Source organism: Coregonus clupeaformis, chromosome 2, assembly GCF_020615455.1.
Source record: "Coregonus clupeaformis isolate EN_2021a chromosome 2, ASM2061545v1, whole genome shotgun sequence".
In the NCBI taxonomy this organism is placed as follows: domain Eukaryota; kingdom Metazoa; phylum Chordata; class Actinopteri; order Salmoniformes; family Salmonidae; genus Coregonus; species Coregonus clupeaformis.
Genome location: NC_059193.1, coordinates 17,632,551 through 17,650,254, shown reverse-complemented (window position 1 = coordinate 17,650,254; position 17,704 = coordinate 17,632,551). Strand labels below are relative to the sequence as shown.

Genomic DNA, 17,704 nt, shown 5'->3' with positions numbered 1-17,704 from the left:
GTGTTTGAGCCAATCAGTTGTGTTGTGACAAGGTAGGGGGGGTATACAGAAGAGAGCCCTATTTGGTAAAAGACCAAGTCCATATTTTGGCAAGAACAGCTCAAATAAGCAAAGAGAAATGACAGTCCATCATTACTTTAAGACATGAAGGTCAGTCAATCCGGAAAATGTCAAGAACTTTGAAAGTTTCTTCAAGTGCAGTCGCAAAAACCATCAAGCGCTATGATGAAACTGGCTCTAATGAGGACCACCACAGGAATGGAATACCCAGAGTTTTCCTCTGCTGCAGAGGATAAGTTCATGAGAGTTACCAGCCTCAGAAATTGCAGCCCAAATAAATGCTTCACAGAGTTCAAGTAACAGACACATCTCAACATCAACTGTTCAGAGGGACTGTGTGAATCAGGCCTTCATGGTCGAATTGCTGCAAAGAAACCACTACTAAAGGACACCAATAAGAACAAGAGACCTGCTTGGGCCATGAAACACGAGCAATGGACATTAGACCGGTGGAGACGCTGTGTGGGTGAACGGATGATCTCTGCATGTGTATTTCCCACCGTAAAGCATGGAGGAGGAGGTGTTATGGTGTGGGGGTGCTTTGTTTTTGACACTGTCTGTGATTTATTTATTCTACAGCGATACGCCATCCCATCTGGTTTGGGACTATCATTTGTTTTTCAACAGGACAATGACCCAACACACCTCCAGGCTGTATAAGTGCTATTTTTGTTTACTACATGATTCCATATGTGTTATTTAATAGTTTTGATGTCTTCACTATTATTCTACAATGTAAAAAACAGTAAAAAATAAAGAAAAACCCTTTTAATGAGTAGTTGTGTCCAAACTTTTGACTGGTAGTGTACATGTAGGTAGGGGTAAAGTGACTATGCATAGATAACAAACAGCGAGTAGCAGCAGCGTAAAAAAAGGGGGGGTCAATGCAAATAGTCCGGGTGGCCATTGTATTAACTGTTCAGCAGTCTTATGGCGGGGGTAGAAGCTGTTAAGGAGCCTTTTGGACCTAGACTTGGCGCTCCGGTACTGCTTGCGGTGCGGTAGCAGAGAGAACAGTCTATGACTAGGGTGGCTGGAGTCTTTGACAATTTTTAGGGCCTTCCGCCCGGCCCTGGATGGCAGGAAGCTTGGCCCCAGTGATGTACTGGGCCATACGCACTACCCTCTGTAGCGCCTTGCGGCCGGATGCCGAGCAGTTGCCATATCAGGCGGTGATGCAACCAGTCAGGATTCTCTCGATGGTGCAGCTGTATAACTTTTTGAGAATCTGAGGACCCATTCCAAATCTTTTCAGTCTCCTGAGGGGGAATAGGCGTTGTCGTTCCCTCTTCACGACTGTCTTGGTGTGTTTGGACCATGATAGTTTGTTGGTGAAGTGCTCGGCCCACCTTTTCCTGTAGTCCACGATCAGCTCCTTTGTCTTGATCATGTTGAGGGAGAGGTTGTTGTCCTGGCACCACACTGCCAGGTCTCTAACCTCCTCCCTATAGGCTGTCTCATCGTTGTCGGTGATCAGGCCTGTCGGTGATGGCAAATTCTGTGCATGTCGGCTCAAGGGTGAACTACCCTTAAAAGTCACTTATTGTGCACTGCGCTATAACGCGACTTGAATTGAATCCAGGCCTTAAGATTTAAGAAACACAACTACACAGTATGTTTTCCATGACTGTTTACTTTAACAGTTAAGTACAGATAACCACATTCATAAAGCACTTCTCTCTGTCTCCCCTCATAAAGGCGCTCGCGGAGAAAGCCCTCTCTTTGTGAGGACAAACATGAACATACATTCAGTCATCCATGTCCAGTCGTCATCTTATAAAGTTTTAAGAATATAAAATGGCAGAATTTTTTTTTTTTTATTCACGAAAAAGTCTTAATGGTGGTATTGTATAATATAATATAGGCTAGAAATAATCTCTTCATCTATCATATAGATTTTTTTACTAATTTTCTCTGTTCATATGCACTGTTTTTCATAATCAATGTCATTATGTTCTCTCGATTCATGAAACTACCCATCCCTCAATCCTCCCTCCCCCTTATACTGCAAGAAATACCTTGCCATAAGGAATCACCGAACTCTCCCAGCGAGCTCTCTAGTCATCGGCCGGCCGTTAAGTTGCTGAATGTTTCCTCCCCCCATTGATCGCTGGAGGTAGTGCCTGGTGAAACTGGGCCATAATTGTAGGCCCCTAGAATTACTGGGCCAACCCAGAACAGGCTCCAGATCTGATGTGATCCAGACCTACTTTACTATGTAGAGTGCATTCGGAAAGTATTCCGACCACTTGACTTTTTCCACATTTTGTTACGTTACAGCCTTATTCTAAAATTGATTAAATTGTTTTTTCCCCTCCTCAATCTACACACAATACCTCATAATGACAAAGCAAAAACAGTGTTTAAACATTTTTTTTTTTAAACAACTGAAATATCACATTTACATAAGTATTCAGACCCTTTACTCAGTACTTTGTTGAAGCACCTTTGACAACGATTACAGCCTTGAGTCTTCTTGGGTATGACGCTACAAGTCTGGCACACCTGTATTTGGGGAGTTTCTCCCATTTTCAGGTCTCTCCAGAGATGTTCGATCGGGTTCAAGTCCGGGCTCTGGCTGGGCTACTCAAGGACATTCAGAGACTAGACCCGAAGCCACTCCTGCGTTGTCTTGGCTGTGTGCTTAGGGTCGTTGTCCTGTTGGAAGGTGAACCTTCGCCTCAGTCTGAGGTCCTGAGTGCTCTGGAGCAGGTTTTCATCAAGGATCTCTCTGTACTTTGCTCCGTTCATCTTTCCCTCGATCCTGACCAGTCTCCCAGTCCATGATGCTGAAAAACATCCCCACAGCATGATGCTGCCACCACCATGCTTCACCGTAGGGATGGTGCCTGGTTTCCTCCAGACGTGACGCTTGGCATTCAGGCCAAAGATTTCAATCTTGGTTTCATCAGACCAGAGAATCTTGTTTCTCATGGTCTGAGAGTCTTTAGGTGCCTTTTGGCAAACTCCAAGCGGGCTATCATGTGCCTTTTACTGAGGAGTGGCTTCCGTTGGGGACCTTCAATGCTGCAGACATTCTTTGGTACCCTTCCCCAGATCTGTGCCTCGACACAATCCTGCCTCGGAGCTCTACGGACAATTCCTTCGACCTCATGGCTTGGTTCTTGCCACAGGTGGACTCCAATCAAGTTGTAGAAACATCTCAAGGATGATCAATGGAAACAAGATGCACCTGAGCTCAATTTCGAGTCTCATAGCAAAGGGTCTGAATACTTATGTAAATAAGGTATTTCTGTTTTATATTTTTAATACATTTGCAAAAAAAACTGTTTTCGCTTTGTCAGTATGGGGTATTGTGTGTAGATTGATGAGGGAAAAAAATAATTTAATCCCATTTTAGAATAAGCCTGTAACGTAACAAAATGTGGAAAAAGTCAAGGGGTCTGAATACTTTCCCGAATGCACTGTAGGTCTTCCCACAGTCCTCACATTGGACTGTGGGAATACTGCCGTGGATGTGGGCCCTGTGCCTGCTGAGATTCCCCCTCTCTGAGAATCCCCTGCCGCAGTCTAGACAGAGGTGGTGCCTCACACCTGAGTGGATCAGCATTGTGTTTATGCATGTTCCCCCTGTCGTTGAAGCGTTTGTCGCAGAAGTTGTAGGGGAATGGTTTCTCCCCGCTATGAGTGCGAATGTGCCTTTCCCGGTCACGCCGGGATATGAAGGCCTTCCCGCACTCCTGGCAGGCAAGATTTTTGGGTTTCTATTTGGGTTCTGGAGACAAGGAGGAGGACACCACCTCCGCCTCTACCTCTTCCTCTTTTACCTGGACGTGATGATGTTGTTAGTTTCCTGTGCCGCAGGGGGGATGCCCCTCGAAGAGCGAGGATGTCGGCGTCTGGGCCGTCCTGGAGGGTCTGGGGGTCAGTTGGGGCCAAGGTGGGGTCCTCTTCCCCCTCCTTGTCATCTGAGTCTGAGCCCAGCATGGCAGAAAAGGAGCGGCTCGCGGACTCAATGCCCTGTCGGCGCTGGGACTCACCCAGGGCCTCCTCGACCTCCATGGGGGCTAGCCAATCCTCAGGGCTCTTGTCCTCCTGTACCTCTGGTTCTGTCTCACACTCCTCCCTACTACTCACAGGACTGGAGCTTGCAGCCTGCGAGGGCTGAGAGGAGGGCTGAGAGGAGGCCTGAGGCTTAGGGAGAGTGGAATTCTTTGGATGTCCTCCAGACTTTTTCTTCAGCTCTGCTTTCTCCTCCTCTCTGTTTGTGCATGATTGGCTGGATGGATTGTGAGGCTCAGGTTTCATTGGTTTAGGGACAGGAATCTCCTCGTCTTCTCTCTCCTGTTTGGTAGGTAGTAAAAGTGGCGTGACTGTGATCTCAGACTCCTCCTCTTTAATTTACGGTGGCCTCTGAGGCTCAGTGTTCGTAAGTAATAATTCCGGCCACTCCTGTTTGACACGAGGTAGGGAGGGATTCCGGACCTCTGGAGCACAGTTCCACCTCAGAATGTTCCGTTTTGGGCAGAACTCTTCGTGGTGACCCTGGCCCTTGAGCGCTCGCCCTCTCCCAGGCCATCACCAATAGGACAAAACAAATGGTGTTAGACACATGCCATACAATTCTTGTTTACATTTCATAACCACAATCAGCTGTCATCGTAGAAAACCTGTGGTAGGATTTGCATGGTTCTGACTTCAAGTGGGCTAGTGGGGAAGCGGTGATTATGGGATACGCAGTTTCTCCTCGTCTTGCTGAGGCTGACGAGAGGGCGGGGTCTTCTAACAACATCCAAGTTGCTTGGAATTGGGCGGAAAAGTAGTGAAGTTGTAAACACGACTATTATCATGTATCTATTTCATTTACTAGTTATGAAAGAAAGCTACAACAGTTGTACATTTGTCATGTTGTCGCTTAGCTAAAGGTTAATAGTAAAATAGTTCATTCTCGACTCACCGCATCGTCACTTGAATTTGTTTTGATCTGCTAGAAGATAGTCTGTTGTTAGCTTGCTGGATAGCTGCTAGCTTGCAAAAAAAGTCCACTTATTGAGCGGGAAAAAAACTTTACAGATCCGCATGATACAACCATAATTCTTGAAAAGTTTATTATTTACAGAGCGTGATTAGCCAGCAATTCTGAACCTTTCTTCAGCAGGAGGCATGAACATTCTGGAAACTATACTGTTTCGTGGGTGGACAGTTGAGGCAACCACTGCTTTATATGATCTAAGAGCGCCACCTAACGTACAGGAGTGGACAGGACTGAGGAGTTGGAAATGATCTGCAGTGCTCAGCTCTGACTTCATCTCAAAATGTTTCATTTATACAGTGGGGGAAAAAAGTATTTAGTCAGCCACCAATTGTGCAAGTTCTCCCACTTAAAAAGATGAGAGAGGCCTGTAATTTTCATCATAGGTGCACGTCAACTATGACAGACAAACTGAGGAAAAAAATTCCAGAAAATCACATTGTAGGATTTTTAATGAATTTATTTGCAAATTATGGTGGAAAATAAGTATTTGGTCACCTACAAACAATCAAGATTTCTGGCTCTCACAGACCTGTAACTTCTTCTTTAAGAGGCTCCTCTGTCCTCCACTCGTTACCTGTATTAATGGCACCTGTTTGAACTTGTTATCAGTATAAAAGACACCTGTCCACAACCTCAAACAGTCACACTCCAAACTCCACTATGGCCAAGACCAAAGAGCTGTCAAAGGACACCAGAAACAAAATTGTAGACCTGCACCAGGCTGGGAAGACTGAATCTGCAATAGGTAAGCAGCTTGGTTTGAAGAAATCAACTGTGGGAGCAATTATTAGGAAATGGAAGACATACAAGACCACTGATAATCTCCCTCGATCTGGGGCTCCACGCAAGATCTCACCCCGTGGGGTCAAAATGATCACAAGAACGGTGAGCAAAAATCCCAGAACCACACGGGGGGACCTAGTGAATGACCTGCAGAGAGCTGGGACCAAAGTAACAAAGCCTACCATCAGTAACACACTACGCCGCCAGGGACTCAAATCCTGCAGTGCCAGACGTGTCCCCCTGCTTAAGCCAGTACATGTCCAGGCCCGTCTGAAGTTTGCTAGAGTGCATTTGGATGATCCAGAAGAGGATTGGGAGAATGTCAGATGAAACCAAAATAGAACTTTTTGGTAAAAACTCAACTCGTCGTGTTTGGAGGACAAAGAATGCTGAGTTGCATCCAAAGAACACCATACCTACTGTGAAGCATGGGGGTGGAAACCTGCTTTGGGGCTGTTTTTCTGCAAAGGGACCAGGACGACTGATCCGTGTAAAGGAAAGAATGAATGGGGCCATGTATCGTGAGATTTTGAGTGAAAACCTCCTTCCATCAGCAAGGGCATTGAAGATGAAACGTGGCTGGGTCTTTCAGCATGACAATGATCCCAAACACACCGCCCGGGCAACGAAGGAGTGGCTTCGTAAGAAGCATTTCAAGGTCCTGGAGTGGCCTAGCCAGTCTCCAGATCTCAACCCCATAGAAAATCTTTGGAGGGAGTTGAAAGTCCGTGTTGCCCAGCGACAGCCCCAAAACATCACTGCTCTAGAGGAGATCTGCATGGAGGAATGGGCCAAAATACCAGCAACAGTGTGTGAAAACCTTGTGAAGACTTACAGAAAACGTTTGACCTGTGTCATTGCCAACAAAGGGTATATAACAAAGTATTGAGAAACTTTTGTTATTGACCAAATACTTATTTTCCACCATAATTTGCAAATAAATTCATAAAAAATCCTACAATGTGATTTTCTGGAGAAAAAAAATCTCATTTTGTCTGTCATAGTTGACGTGTACCTATGATGAAAATTACAGGCCTCTCTCATCTTTTTAAGTGGGAGAACTTGCACAATTGGTGGCTGACTAAATACTTTTTTCCCCCACTGTATATATTTCATGTTTTTTTGTTGTTGCATATTCTCCTATCGGTATGTGTATTTTGATGACCTTTTCATCAACATTGATTAATCTGTACTGATATGATTTTCATGTTATGACCTGATAGCCCTTTTATTCACAGTGTCATCTTGGTCATGAGAGTCATTGGTCACAATACAAAGACAACGTTTTGAAATCAAGATTTTCCTTTTTATTGAAAAGTTGGCCAGGATTCTGCACAGCAGAGAGGGTGTGTGATACACAGGGTTAGGAAGTGGGGGGAGGAGATAGAAGCTCCTTTTACCATGGTGCATCATACCCTGAGCCGAGAATGTTCTCTAGCCAGGTGGTCCTTCCATTGAGGTTTCACAGAGTGGGAGATATTTAACGTCACCCCTCTCCCTTGCTGTTTCAGATGGTTAGCTTCAGCCAGGGGTTCGGCAAGGCCTCAGACATCTCTCCCCCTCTCTCTCTTCCTCCGCCCCTCTCCCTCTCTTCCGCTCTTTCTCTTTCTCTCCTTCCCTGAGCCTCACTTGCTGGCCATGGTGTAGCATCCCTGCTGGTGCCACTGCATGTCGCGGATACGCCTCACGGACTGGAACTGGGGGTGGCGGGCGCCGAACTCGTTGAAGTGTTTGAAGTCGCCCTTCTCCAGCAGGTACTGGGAGCCACGGTATCCGGGGAACTGGTAGCCCACCCAGCTGGGAGGAAAATGGAGAAGACCAAATTATGCCACTACGTAGGTCACTAATATAACAGCCGTTCTCCCACAATCTTTTCTTTCTAGATCTATGGGTTCTTAGTTGTGAGATTAAACTGATTGCTTTTGCTAATTGCTTTTGCCATCTCCATAGCAACACTTACGTTCCGCAGCTGACCATGATGCTGCCGACCCTGTCGGTGAAGCCATAGGAGAACAGAGAGGGAACGTCATCATCCATGATCTCCATCTTACGACCCTTGAACTCTCCAACCTCGAACAGGCAGATCTTGTGCTTCTCTGGGTCCTGGGAGAGAGGGGAAAGGATAGATGTGTGTGAGAATGAGGGAGGTGTTACGAAGGAGAGACATTTACAGGAGAGAGACAAAAATGGAGAGAGTTAGAGAGTAAAGAGAGAGCGAGAGAGAAAGAGAGGTCAGAGAGAAAAATGAGAGAACAGAATTGACAGATGACAAAGAGAGAGGAATGGTGGAAGGCGAGAGGAGTGTACCCACCATGCGGACGGGCCTGAAGGACAGCAGGTAGTCGTTCTTCTGGCAGTTGCTCCAAGAGTCCCAACGGGGGTACTCTCCCTTCTCCAGGATGTAGTGCTCACCACAGAAGTTCATCTGCTCGAAGCCCACGAAGCTATACAGAATAGAAAGAGAGTGTTACATGATTGTACAGCCGCATTGACATATCTAATTATGATTAAAAGGCATGTAAATATACTGCTACTTCTACCATTATCCCACAAAGCTACAGAGATAGCAGGACAATATAACATTCTAGCAACTAACATATAGTTAAAGAAACTGGAGTGGTTGACTCACGGTCCACACTCAACGCGGAGGGAGCGGACGCGGTCCATGCCCATCTCACACACGTTCATGCACTCGTTGCTGATCTCAACCATGCGACCCTGGAAGTTCTCCTGGTCGAACACAAACATCTGAGGGGGAAACAGAGAACGAGAGACAGGCAGATAAGTACAACATAAACACTGATGACGTCTGACTGTTTCAGTGATCCAATGATATTCCATTAGATTGGAGCCAGGAGAAGTCCTGTTAGTTGGGGACTACTTGCCTTGTAGGACATCATGCCCATCTCAGACTTCTTGCTCTGGGTAGCCTTCCCGTCGGTCTGGGAAGCAGCCTTGGACTTATCACTGGACATGATGACTGGAGGGAGAGAGAGGATGAGCATGAAACAGTCTCAAAACAGTAAAGGAGACACATTCAACGCGCTGGGAATACTTCCCTATTATGAAATAAGGAAGACGAGATGAGGATGAGTGAATGGATGGAGGGTATTAGGGGAAGAGGGATATTTGGAGAAAGGATGGGGTTGGGGATGCAGTCTATATGTTTTACTATAGTGATGTGTAATATCAATGTAACGTATTATTATAACTAGCTACTTCTAATTACTGATTTCAAAGTGAAAATGCTGCTGAGCAGTTGACAATCTTCTGTCTCCCCCTACTCCCTTTACTGGTGTGTGCAGGTGCCGCCAGCATGTGTATCGTGTGTGTGTGTCTGCTGCTCTTACCTGTGTGTGTGTGTGATCTGCCTCACTCAGAGAGTGTGTGTGGCTCGGAGCGTGCCCTGCCCTTTTATACGCTGGCGCCCAGAGGAGGGGGATTAAACACAGAGAAACAAACCTGCTGAGGTCAGAACCACGGGACAATAGAACCACTGCATCATCAGAGAGGGACAGCCAGAGGGGAGGGTGCAGCCACAGGGACCAATGAGATCCATAGTTCATTGAGAAGGATTGGAGGGGGGTTGATAGTGGAATACTGTACATGATGATAGGGTCTACCACAAACAGATACAGTATCTGAGAGCTAGAGACATAACACAGAAGTATCTGTGATAAGTAAGCACACAAACTGATTACGTTTTTATAACCAGTGACAAAGACCTGTATGTACATTGCTCTTGTGTGGATATTGGTTTAATTCATTGTGTTCATGATATTTACTGAATAGGCTCCCTATTTACAATATGAGAGGACATGTGAATTGTGCTATATCATCTGACAATGATCATAATCAGTCACCAGCTTACATTACAAAAATAACATTTCTGATAGTCTCATCTCATCCGTTTTGAAACTGTTGAATAGGAGCTCAGGCCTGAAGCCGTAATCAATAAATACTGTTTAATTGATGCATTATTGGAACTCAGACTATAGGGTTTTGATTAAGAGAGTATAAGGTCTATAGGGTGTTAGAATGATTTAGGTGAAGTATGAGGAGTGAAGTTGAGTGGTGCAGTGTTTCTTTAATTTTTTGTTACCTTGTTAAGTTTCTTTGCTTGAGGGGCCAGGATACCATGAACAGTATATAACTAAAGGATGGATGGGGGACTCAAGGATGGATGTGTGGCATGATTCAGGCCTGTGTTTGTGTGTGTGTTTGGTGACTGAGGCCATACTATTGAAGATATGTCAAAAACGTTCTCATACTCAAACTTTTCTATCCTGTCCATATTCCATTATATGCATATTTGTATACTGACATTTTCTCTACACAAACGGTGCCTGTCCACCTTTAATCTCCACATTCTCCACCTCTATCCCGGTTTTTGTGACCGCCACGCTCCTACTGCTGACCGGCACGAACTGACCGGGTCACTATTGTTCCTTTCCCATTCAGGGCAAACCCCGATCGCTGTGCACAGCAAGGACTGGCGTTCCATAGTATGTGCTGAGCTGGCGTGTCGCGCGGTTTCGATGGAACGACCAGCAAGAACAGGAGCACGCTGTCGTCCAGTGTTCCTGGTGGGAAAAAAGGTATTGTGCGCGCACCAAAGCCCTGCACGATGGACGCGCTCCAAGAGGCGCGCTTCTCGTCAGTCCATATAAAACTGAAGCGCCAGGATCTCTCAAAGCTCTACGCGAGATAGCGTTAGGCGCGTGCCACTTCCGAGCTCATCACGAATAAGTGCCAAACTAGGTAAGGTGCCAACTCCGTTACGCATTTAATGCAAATTATAGGGACAGTCAGTCAGATATGTTATAACGGGCGTCTTCAAGACGCCTTTGCACATTAATTTAAAACTCACCAAAAAGCACTAACCATGTAATAACACGTTAACCTGCAGTTCACATTGCATAGATTGAATGCATAATGTATAGACTCGTTTAACTGATCCTGGTCTCCATATTACGCTGTTCTGTTCGGGTGAAGCCTACTAACTTGAATGGACAATAAACGATGTGCTGTCTAATCGCTAGGTCACACTAATATCGATTTGTTGTGTATTATTTGTCTCATACGATTGGCTATACTAGGGAGCGAGCTTGTTAGATAAAAATAAATAATAATGTTGCTTTATCATAGATTAATTAATCGGCATTATTAGTATCAATTTAGTTTAGCGGACAGGTCGTTCATTCAAGACTGTTTGTCAAAATAGTTCATAGTGGATACGAGAAATGTTAAAGGGAAAGGTTTTTGGGTGAAATTGATACTTAGTCGTGTACACTTGAATACCAGTGTGAAGCTTTGATTACAGAATAACATAGAATACAATACAAATAAAAAAATAAATGTACTCTGTGTGTATTGTTGGTGTTGAGGTGACTGAGTGTTAAGAGAGTTGGGGAGATTGTGTAACTGAACGTTTCCTCCTGCCTTTTAGGTGTAAAGATGCACAGAACAACTAGATCCCCAATGATGCAACCCCTGGTCAACTCGGGAATGGGTGTGGCTCCTTTCTTCAAGGTAACACACCCTTAGATTTAGACACATGCAGGAGCACACACCTTTGCATAAGTGGGATGGGCTCTGTCACATTAAATGTCCCTTTTCTCTACCTCATCTTCCATTTCTTCCCTCTCTCCCTCCCTCCGTCTCTCTGTAGGTGACTGTGTTCGAGCAGGAGCACTTCCAGGGCAAGTGCCAGGAGTTTACCTCTGAGTGCTGTAACATCCACGAGTGTGGTCTGGACATCATCCGCTCCATCAGAGTGGAGAGTGGAGCGTGAGTCTCACATTGTTCTATCTGTTTAGTGTGTATATTTGGTTAGGGATAGAGGAATCCAGGTGTGTTCTCTCTCTCTCTCTCTGTGTGTGTGTGTGTGTATAGACTTTACCATGAAATGCTTACTTACAAGCCCTTTCCCAACAATGCAGTTAAAAAGTAAGAACATTTGCAAATAAAAATGTAAAATAGTAACACAATAAATAACAATAACGAGGCTATAGAATGTCAAAGTGTGTGTATGTGTCATCAATGTGCGTGTGTGTGTATGTGTGTGTGTTGGAGTGTCAGTGTGAGTGTGTGGGTAGAGTCCAGTGAGTGTGCATAGTCAATGTAAGAGAGTCAGTGCAAAAAAGGATCAATGCAATAGTGCGGGTAGCCATTTGATTAACTGTTCAGCAGTCTTATGGCTTGGGGGTAGAAGCTGTTCAGGTGCCTTTTGGTCCCAGACTTGGCGCTCCGTTACCGCTTGTCGTGAGGTAGCAGAGTGAACAGTCTATGGTTTGGGTGACTGGGCCTTCCTCTGACACCGCCTGTTATAGAGGTAATGGATGGCAGGGAGCTCGGCCCCAGTGATGTACTGAGCCGTCCACACCACCCTCTGCAGCGCTTGCAATCGAGGGCGGTGCAGTTGCAATACCAAGCGGTGATGCAACCAGTCAAGATGCTCTCAATGGTGCAGCTGCAGAAGTTTTGAAGGATCTGTGGGGCCATGCCAAATCTTTTGAACCTCCTGAGTGGGAAGAGGCGCTGTCGAACCTTCTTCGTGACTGTGCTGATGTGATAGGACCATATGAAGTCCTTGGTGATGTGGACACAGAGGAACTTGAAGCTCTCTACGTGCCCCACGTGTGTGTGCGTTCATGTATGTGTAAGGTGGATGAGTGAATGTGTTCAATGTGTGTGTATAAGACGGTAGTACAATGTGTAAACTCTACCCCCCCTAGCTGGGTGGGCTTTGAGCACCATGACTTCCAGGGCCAGCAGTTTATCCTGGAGAGAGGAGAGTACCCTCACTGGGATGCCTACAGCGGCTCCCTGTCCTACCATGTGGAGCGCCTCATGTCCCTGCGTCCCATCTACTGTGCTGTGAGTAAAGTGTGAGAGAAAGCGAGAGAAGATGACAAAGAGAAAGAGAGAGTGAAAGTGTGTCAATGCAGTTTTTTGCCAAACAGATACATTCTATTAGGGCCTTCCTCGAGAAACACAATTTTTGGGGGAATATGATCATCTTTGTGTTTGTATGTAACACTCCTCTCTATCTCAGTCCCACATGAGCAGTCGTATGATGATCTTTGAGAGAGAGAACTTCATGGGCCGCAGTGTTGAGCTGTGTGACGACTACCCCTCCCTGCAAGCCATGGGCTGGTCCATGCCCGAGGTCGGCTCCATGCACGTGCAGTGTGGCGCGTAAGTTAACCTCTATTATTCACTACAAACACACACATGCAACGCGTGAGCAAACAGCTGTGGAAGCTGTGGTTTAATACTTTGCACACACGATTGATTTAGTGTTACTTAATATCCCCTATCTTTTCCATCAGCTTTGTGTGCTACCAGTACCCCGGCTACAGGGGCCAGCAGTACATCATGGAGTGTGAGAGACACAGTGGAGACTACCAGCACTGGAAGAACTGGGGCTCCCACTGCCAGACCCCCCAGATCCAGTCTATCCGCCGTATCCAGCATTAAGAGGGGCTGGAGGCTGAGAGGCCCACGGACAGCAACCCCCAGCCCAGACGCTGCTCTACCCCATACCCTCCCCCTACCTTACCCTGACTGGAAGAGCAGCCGCCCCTAACTACCGACTCACCACGTAGCACTGACACACACAGCCGCTCCGAGGTACGATAAGAGACTATATCACACTGTAAAAGCACAGGACCACGCACACACATACATACTGACATGACTGACACTCACAGACATACCTATACTGATATAACACACACTGTGTCTTTTACCAGGTGAGAGCACCCGCACACAGACACACACACTTGCGCTGTTCTACCTGAACCCCCAACCCCTGTCCAGGTCACCTAGGCTGAGCTGGGAGCCACACACCCTGCTCGAACCAGAGGAGAGATCAACGCATCCTCAGACAACAGTTTCAAGATGGCTGCCACTGTAGTTCAGCTCTGATGTGATGTTGTGTGTAGGAGGTTGAACCACAGGTTACCTAATAAACACATGTTCACTTCAGTCCCTCAGGCCTGTCCTATCATTATGCGTGTGTGTTGTGTGTGAGTGTAGGACAGGGGTCTCCAACTTTTTCTAGCATGGGAGCGATTTTGAAAAAATTTAACATCTCGAGAGCTACTCATTTTTTTCTAGCTTTCAAATAGGCAGATTCTTCTCTTCCCCGGGTCCTTAGTGTACAAGAGAAAGTAGTGCACTGTCTTTTCTGTCAACATACCTTGTAAAATAATGGTTCATAAACAACTCTAAGGGGGGCCCTATAAAATTGATTGTGATTTTTCTTTACCAAATTCGTTTCTATATTTTCCCAAATTATGTTCTCAGTTGTTGTTTTTCCTGGTTGTAGATGTTATTTTATTTTTTCACTCTCAAAATTACAGTTGTTCACAACAATGAAATTGGATGTTTTGAGTCCATGTACAGTTGAACTTTATATACACCTTAGCCAAATACATTTAAACTCAGTTTTTCAATTCAATTCCTGACATTTAATCCTAGTACAAATTCCCTGTCTTAGGTCAGTTAGGATCACCACTTTATTTTAAGAATGTGAAATGTCAGAATAATAGTAGAGAGAATGATTTATTTAAGCTTTTATTTATTTCATCACATTCCCAGTGGGTCAGAAGTTTACATACACTCAATTAGTATTTGGTAGCATTGCCTTTAAATTGTTTAACTTGGGTCAAACATTTTGGGTAGCCTTCCACAAGCTTCCCACAATAAGTTGGGTGAATTTTGGCCCATTCCTCCTGACAGAGCTGATGTAACTGAGTCAGGTTTGTAGGCCTCCTTGCTTTTTCAGTTCTGCCCACACATTTTCTATAGGATTGAGGTCAGGGCTTTGTGATGGCCACTCCAGTAACTTGACTTTGTTGTCCTTAACACATTTTGCCACAACTTTGGAAGTATGCTTGGGGTCATTGTCCATTTGGAAGACCCATTTGCGACCAAGCTTTAACTTCCTGACTGTGTCTTGAGATGTTGCTTCAATATATCCACATAATGTTCCTTCCTCATGATGCCATCTATTTTGTGAAGTGCACCAGTCCCTCCTGCAGCAAAGCACCCCCACAGCATGATGCTGCCACCCCCGTGCTTCACGGTTGGGATGGTGTTCTTCGGTTTGCAAGTACCCCCTTTTTCCTCCAAACATAACGATGGTCATTATGGCCAAACAGTTCTATTTTTGTTTTATCAGACCAGAGGACATTTCTCCAAAAAGTACGATCTTTGTCCCCATGTGCAGTTGCAAACCGTAGTCTGGCTTTTTTATGGCGGTTTTGGAGCAGTGGCTTCTTCCTTGCTGAGCGGACTTTCAGGTTATGTCGATATAGGACTCGTTTTACTGTGGATATAGATACTTTTGTACCTGTTTCCTCCAGCATCTTCACAAGGTCCTTTGCTGTTGTTCTGGGATTGATTTGCACTTTTCGCACCAAAGTACGTTAATCTCTAGGAGACAGAACGCGTCTCCTTCCTGAGCGGTATGACAGCTGCGTGGTCCCATAGTGTTTATACTTGCGTACTATTGTTTGTACAGATGAACATGGTACCTTCAGGCATTTGGAAATTGCTCCCAAGGATGAACCAGTCTACCACTGATTTCTGTGGAGACTTGCGGAGGTTGACTGATTTCTTTTGATTTTCCCATGATGTCAAGCAAAGAGGCACTGAGTTTGAAGGTAGGCCTTGAAATACTTCCACAGGTACACCTCCAATTGACTCAAATGATGTCAATTAGCCTATCAGAAGCTTCTAAAGCCATGACATAATTTTCTGGAATTTTCCAAGCTGTTTAAAGGCACAGTCAACTTAGTGTATGTAAACTTCTGACCCACTGGAATTGTGATACAGTGAAGTATAAGTGAAATATCTGTCTGTAAACAATTGTTGGAAAAATTACTTGTGTCATGCACAAAGTACATCCTAACCGACTTGCCAAAACTATAGTTTGTTAACAAGAAATTTGTGGAGTGGTTGAACAACGAGTTTGAATGACTCCAACCTAAGTGTATGTAAACTTCCGACTTCAACTGTAAATGCTTCAATCACATCTGGAAGAAAACTAACAAATGTAGATGTTTTTGTGTAATTCCCCTTTAACTGAGCTTCTAGTCGCGAATCTGGAAAGTGAGGAATGTGCCGTCTAATGTGCTGATCTAGCGATGGTTCTGTACTGCTGCTGCTCACTTCATGGCAAAGTTAGCAAATAACAGATAATAGATACAAATTATATACTTACTCATGATATACTTCTGCCAGGTCAGCCTACTTTGCAGTAAACATTTAATTGGGAAGGTTTTGGGGAAAGTACTTTATTTCTGTCAACTGGCTACACATGGAGTGATAGACAAACGCGCGCACCACATAGACAGACAGGCAATATTGCCGGAAATCAATTGGCAGATATTGTGTCAGGTTTGGCTTTTTAACCCAATAGTGGCTAACCAGGGGTGGGATAATGTCAAAGTTACGTTGATTAGATTGTAGCTGGGAGCTTGGGGTGTCTTGATACTTGTGAGATTTGTTTATGACAGTTTATGGTGGAACACCTGAAAATTGCATGTACTTTCAGGTGGGCTGCGAGCTACTGGTATCTCCTATTGGAGACCCCTGGTGTAGGAAATCTATTATCAATTCCAAACGGGAGCCAACTTTGTAATAATCAGCATAATAAGCATCGCAAGATGTGCTATTTGGTTCTAACATAATAATAAGCCAAGGGCTTGCATACTGCAATGTCAACCCTCTAATAAACATAGGTGTAACTGAAAAACGCCAAAAATGAATACCCTTATATCGACTCAGAGATCACTGTCACCACCTGCTGACCACTTAAACACACTACAACACCATGATAGACATCTGAGCTATTTAGGCTGCACTTAATAGATTCACACAAGGACACACAGGTATTAAGAACATCTTTAATCTCGTAATCTGGTTATAAAACTGAAAACAGTCAAACTGCTGGGTAGAACAGTAATGAGAAACAACATGACGACAACAAGAACCATGACGACAACAAGAACCATGACGTGATTTCATTCTAGAACAGTCAGAAGCAGAATCGGATGCTGGTAGGCCTGTGATTGACACTCAACAAATGAGAGCCCTCAATTCCTGTGAAACTAAACTAACAGCAGTGGAAAACCTGATTTGGTGGCAACTCACAAATAAATATTTGCTATATGATTGAACCCAAACTCCTCTCCACAAGAGGCTATTAGCTTGTGTTTTTCTACACGCGTCATTGAAAACTTAAACACGACAATGTGTTAAAAAGGTCTGGGCAGTAAGATGTGGACAAACAAACAGACCAACTGACACACTGAGTATAAAACACACACATTCAAAACTGACAATCTATGTGCTGAAAACTAGAACTCAAGCACAGAGCCCCATAAGCGGGGTGAGGTAGAAATAACAACAACGTATCAAATACATTTTTAACATACATGGGTCCTCTTTTGTTTAACAATTGGTAACTTGGATGAACTCAACCACCCAACTTTCACAACCCCCCAAACCCCCTTTACGTAAACATTCCTTCTTCTCCATCAAGCAGAAATCTGTACATTCCTTGTTGTTTTGCTATGGCTGTCTATGTGGCAGCCCTCTGAGTTTGTACTTGCAGACGGTCCACACACAGCCGTTTGTCCATACCCCAGTCTCCCACAGGGGTGGGGGGAAGCAGGTTGGTCACTCTGTAGGTAAACAGGGATAGGACGGGTATGGTTATACTGTAGTTAGTGTAGAAGTTTTTAAAAACTCTGATTAGAGTTGTGTGATAATCTGACTGTTACCATGTGTATGCATTCACCTCAGTCTGAGCAGAGATGACAGAGATCCGATAGAAGGGGCGTGGTCCAA

General features: G+C 44.9%; 2 protein-coding genes across 2 annotated transcripts; one reads left to right on the top strand and one right to left on the bottom strand.

Annotated features, from left to right (window-relative positions):
* Positions 1-7,123: 7,123 nt before the first annotated feature.
* On the bottom strand, positions 7,124-9,290 carry LOC121536922 (beta-crystallin B1-like). The gene is made up of 6 exons (XM_041844575.2): positions 9,190-9,290; positions 8,725-8,819; positions 8,469-8,587; positions 8,151-8,283; positions 7,800-7,942; positions 7,124-7,636 (listed from the first exon to the last, which is right to left on the bottom strand). The coding sequence occupies exons 2-6, from the start codon at positions 8,812-8,814 to the stop codon at positions 7,465-7,467; spliced, it is 657 nt and encodes a 218-aa protein (XP_041700509.1). The 5' UTR covers positions 8,815-8,819; positions 9,190-9,290; the 3' UTR covers positions 7,124-7,464.
* Positions 9,291-10,495: 1,205 nt separating this feature from the next.
* Positions 10,496-13,831, top strand: LOC121533874 (beta-crystallin A1-2-like). Its single transcript, XM_041840191.2, has 6 exons — positions 10,496-10,600; positions 11,289-11,371; positions 11,511-11,629; positions 12,577-12,718; positions 12,897-13,039; positions 13,174-13,831. The coding sequence occupies exons 2-6, from the start codon at positions 11,297-11,299 to the stop codon at positions 13,319-13,321; spliced, it is 627 nt and encodes a 208-aa protein (XP_041696125.1). The 5' UTR covers positions 10,496-10,600; positions 11,289-11,296; the 3' UTR covers positions 13,322-13,831.
* Positions 13,832-17,704: the final 3,873 nt, after the last annotated feature.